Source organism: Lactuca saligna, chromosome 8 (genome assembly GCF_052625555.1).
Source record: "Lactuca saligna cultivar CGN05327 chromosome 8, ASM5262555v1, whole genome shotgun sequence".
In the NCBI taxonomy this organism is placed as follows: Eukaryota; Viridiplantae; Streptophyta; class Magnoliopsida; order Asterales; family Asteraceae; genus Lactuca; species Lactuca saligna.
In genome coordinates this window covers 10,896,363-10,901,607 of record NC_136424.1, presented here as the reverse complement: position 1 = coordinate 10,901,607, position 5,245 = coordinate 10,896,363, and the positions used below count along the sequence as shown (strand labels likewise).

At 34.0% G+C, this 5,245-nt stretch overlaps 1 protein-coding gene across 1 annotated transcript; it reads left to right on the top strand.

Annotated features, from left to right (window-relative positions):
- The first annotated feature begins 1,707 nt into the window (after positions 1-1,707).
- On the top strand, positions 1,708-4,746 carry LOC145012280 (glutamate dehydrogenase A-like). The gene is made up of 9 exons (XM_078971074.1): positions 1,708-2,009; positions 2,096-2,209; positions 3,039-3,260; positions 3,342-3,416; positions 3,498-3,614; positions 3,700-3,950; positions 4,036-4,111; positions 4,195-4,281; positions 4,357-4,746. Exons 1-9 carry the CDS (start codon positions 1,902-1,904, stop codon positions 4,540-4,542), a joined length of 1,236 nt encoding a protein of 411 aa, XP_078827200.1. The 5' UTR covers positions 1,708-1,901; the 3' UTR covers positions 4,543-4,746.
- Positions 4,747-5,245: the final 499 nt, after the last annotated feature.

Genomic DNA, 5,245 nt, shown 5'->3' with positions numbered 1-5,245 from the left:
ACAAAACCCTAATCTACTCTCACTCAATCACACTCAACCCTAATCTAAACAGATCATACAATAAGAAACATCCGATCATTGATCTATCAACAAACGATTGAGAGATTACAATAACTTGTTAACATACACAAGAACAGAGAGAAGTAGATGTACGAACAAAGAAAGTACGAACAAAGAAAACTAGAGAATACCCTAACTCTCTCTCAAGCTGAAGAAGATGATCTGCTAAATATCTCCACTCTCTCTCTTCTTTTATATCTCAGTAACATGAATGGATCAACCCGAATATATTTGACCCATATCAGAAGATCCGCGCATTGTTCCTGCATTTACAGTCTAAACCAACAACAAATACTTCAAGCACAAAAAACCCCTTTAAGAATACAAATAAATATAAGATTGAATTATTTCATTATTTTCAACAAAAATGAAAAGAAAAAAATGACAAAATGTACTTAAACTTTTTTGATCGATAGGTGCTGCTTTCGTGTTTGCCTGATGCACGTTCGCACTCAAATTCGCTTAATTGAATCCAATTTCGATTCACATTTGAACCCTCTACACACTCAATAGAGAAAAAAAGGTGCTATTAAGCCAATTTCCGTTCACATTTGCAACCCATCGAACACCCATTCACCCAATATACTTTCATATTAATTGTGCATTAATCTATTGTTTGAGTTGGATAAATATACCAAATCAATGGCAACAGCGAAAAGAACAAAAAAAATTCAAATCACCTTTTTATTTCAAATTTTAGCAAGCTACAAAATCTGTATTTCAATTTTTTGTTTAAAAAAAAAATCAATATGGGTAAACCCGTTTGTCCATTATTGTTACCATGACATTGGTTTTTAAACATATGTTTTATCGTCTTATCAACATTTAATTTACTCAAGCTTTATTGTTGACGAGCAATGGGAGTGTTCAAAGTTTTGGAGATCGAGGAAATGATGCGTGATATCAAGGTTTGTTGATATGAGGACATAGTTTGACTATAATCGACCAATGTGACAAAGTAACATCTTGGATTTAAATATTTTTTTGTAGACATATTTGTGATTACTAATCAACAAATTTGAACAAGTTTATTCATTTATACTTAAATGCAAATGAAGAAATTAAAAAAAAAAAAAAAAGAACTAATCAAAATATCAAATTAATTTTAATTTTAAAATATGAAATAATCACAAGATAAAAATCAAGTATATATAATGTGGAGTGGACTTTCAAATTATATAAATCCAATTTTTAAGAAATCATCATCCAAATCCATTTGTTAGAACGATTTTGAAAACAGTTGGAAACGGAGATGACGCGACGCAAAACGTGCTAACAAACTTCTTACGTCACTGCTTTCTGTTACACCAAATTAAGTCAATGCTCCATAAATGACATGCCACGTGGAAGGACCGCTATTTTTGTCTCTTGTAAAAACTGTTTGGATTTGATATATTATTTTATTTATAATAAAATTGTCACGTGTTCAAGATCAATTGTTTGTTTTATATGCATCTATATTGTGACAGGATTAATATTTTAATTTGATATATAATTCAGACAAAAATTGGTCAAAAAAATAATTAACCCCAGTCGCGTGATTTTCCAACTAACTTACGAACATACTCATACCATGTCACTCTCTGATTAAAAATAATTCTAAAAGAAATAAAGAAAACAAAAATGGAAACCCCTTTGAGTAATAAGGGTTTATTCTTTAAACCACGCAAATTCAGATATACACATATAAATATGAGTTAACCTTCAAACATTGCAGAAACTTCTCAATTTGTTCTTAATGTTCTTGTGAAAATCCTCTTCGAAAACCGCATTACTCTTTTACTTCAATCTATTTCGTTTCGGACCTGTGGGATTCTCTCTGTTTCTCACAGACAATCACCATGAATGCTCTCGCTGCAACGACTAGGAACTTCCGTCATGCTTGTCGTCTGATTAACGTAGATCAAAAGCTCGAGATGAGTCTCTTGATCCCTTTTAGAGAAATCAAGGTGCGTAGAAATGATTTTTAAGTAGTTGATTGTTCTGATTTAGAATGCTATCGAGTATTGATGTGATGCTTTTGTTTTTCGATCAGGTGGAGTGCTCAATCCCGATGGATGATGGATCATTGGTTTCTTATATTGGATTTAGAGTTCAACATGATAATTCTCGTGGTCCGATGAAAGGAGGAATCAGATATCATCCTAAGGTGATTTGATTCATCTTTTGATCTTTGTTTCTGTGTCATATGGTTGTGTTTAGTGATAACTTAGATTTAGTTTTCAGGATTTTACTTCTTGTTTCATCTCTGCAATTGATATGCATTTTGCTGTGTTATTGAGAATTCTACTCTGTTGATCGAACTACAGTATTGATTGTTTGTCAAACCGCATTCTACTGCATGCTCCGATTATGTTTGCAATATCAACTTCATTTTACTACTGTTGATTCGTTGAATATGTGAGAATTTTACTGTGTTGATTGATATGCAATCTTCCTGTGTTGATTGTTGTTTGTCAAATGCATTTCTACTTCTCCGATCATGTCTGGAATATAAATTTAATTTTACTGTTGTTAATTGATTAATTTTTGTGTTGATAATTATGTCTGTTAAATGCTATTTTACTGTTTGGATCATAACCTATGCCATGCAAAACATGTTTATGATCAGCAAAACCTAACAATATAACCAAACTAAATCGCGATCTGATCAAAATTAACGCAACTATCTCATCTTGCTTGATTTGATGTTATCAGTTCTTAATTGTGTTGCTCAATCGATTCATTACCACGATTCATCATACTTCTCACCGACTATGTTTACTTTGGTTCTCCGATCTACATTCTGAAAAAGGCATTTTAAGTACGATTCCTTTTTCAAAGTATTTTCAGAAGTTGGTTGGCCTTGGTGAATTGCATCCGGTTAATCATTTTCCAATTAGATCTATATTTTTTGTGTTTCTATTTATTGGCGTCATTGAATATGGCTTTGAAATTGAAACTGGTTGATATGGTTGGTATATGTTAATTTTCTCAAGGTTAACCTTGACGAGGTCAACGCCTTGGCTCAACTAATGACCTGGAAAACTGCTGTGATGGACCTTCCTTACGGTGGAGCAAAGGGTGGGATCGCATGCACACCTAAGAACTTAACCAAGTCTGAGCTTGAACGTATGACACGTGTCTTCACACAAAAACTTCAAGATCTCATCGGAACAAACATCGACGTTCCCGCTCCAGATATGGGCACCAATTCTCAGGTTTGCACACAATTAGAATTAATTAATACGATCTGCCAGCTGTCTTACTAATTAAGTCATGTCTCGGATAATTAATGACAGACTATGGCTTGGATTCTGGATGAGTATTCGAAATTCCATGGTTATTCACCAGCTTGTGTCACCGGAAAGCCACTGGTGAGAGTGATTATAAATTTATATATAATAGTATTAAATTATAATTGGAATATTCATAGCCTTTCTTTGTTTAATGACTAGGAACTTGGTGGGTCCCTTGGAAGAGAGTCTGCAACTGGGTATGGTGTAGTTATTTCCACGGAAGCGTTACTTAACGAACATGGGAAGTCGATCAAAGATTCAACTTTTGTTATTCAGGTACGATTGTTGCATGTAAGTTGTAACAGGATTCATGTCCTCAAGATTTTATTGTGTTGACCATGTACGTAGTTGAGTTTTACAGGGTTTTGGGAATGTGGGGTCTTGGGCTGCAAGGATGATTCACGAAAAAGGTGGGAAGATTGTTGCATTGAGTGACATCACTGGAGCTATAAAGAACCCAAATGGTATCGATATAGTGGAATTGTTCAAACATAGAGAGACAGGGGGGGACTTAAGCGATTTCAATGGAGGAGAAACCATGGATCCTGATGAATTGCTATTTCAGCAATGTGATGTTCTGATTCCATGTGCCTTAGGTGGTGTTATCACCAGGTTCATTATTCTACCATTTCAATAATTCTACCATATTTAAATACTGATTTTTCATTATTCTAAAATTTGAAATTGTCCATTGAAGTGGAAATGCTGACGATATTAAAGCCCAGTTCATCATAGAAGCTGCAAATCATCCTACTGATCCTGAAGCAGATGAGGTAACATTTTGGTCCCAGAAACTTGTCTTTTACAGCTTTGGTCTTTATTTGAAAATTTTTGGTCTTTATTTGATACAACACAGGTTCTGTATAACAAAGGCGTTATAATACTTCCAGATATCTATGCAAATGCTGGAGGTGTGACTGTTAGCTACTTTGAGTGGGTTCAGGTATTGTATTGTATTAAATTAGAAGAAAAAACAGTTTTATATGTAGTTAGTTAATGAATTGCATGAAATTTACAGAATATTCAGGGGTTTATGTGGGAGGAAAAGGTGGTGAATAAATTCTTGATACAATACATGAGGCAAGCTTTCCGTGACATCAAGGACATGTGTCACACCCACAATTGCAGCCTTAGGATGGGAGCATTCGCATTGGGAGTGGAGAGGGTTGCACGTGCTACCATCTTAAGAGGATGGGAGGCTTAGATTCAATAAGACTTGCTTTTTGAGTTTCCCTTTGAAAGTTTGTTTGGTTTTAACTGTTTTTCCATTTACAAATAATAACTCCTCATCAGAACTTGAATTCCTTGCTTTCATTCTGATACATACTGTGATGTGATGTGATGTGATGTGAATCACACAAACACACTATTACATAATTGGAGTAATACACATAACATTTGGTGGTCATTTTTGGGTTAACTGCTTTGCTTTTCAAGTCCTTCTATATATGAGTAGTTTTAACAAATTATGTGCTAGTGTAATCTGGTAAAATTGATGGATTTTATTTTGGGGAAAAATGCATTAATATCTAATCTGCATTCAATGGAATATTGGAAAGAGAAAATTGACAGAATGCCACCACTGACGGAGGAAAAGAATGTGAATTTCATTTATAAAATTATAGCTCCTAGTGGTAACCTTTATTAATTGACCACTTACATTTTAGATATCAAAAACTGGACCAGAAAACAAACAATGGTAACTGCATTGCCATTTTAGATGATTCCCAAAATTCCATGACAAGATTGGATATAACATAACTCCGTCCCTTTTAACTTTTCCCCTTAAAAATCTTTATTTCTTGCACAGATACCGATGTTTCCCAATATCAGTCATTCATTCATTCAATGGAGCCAATTCAAATTGAAGTCCTAATTAAGTCATAAAAAACCTTGTGCTTTTGATA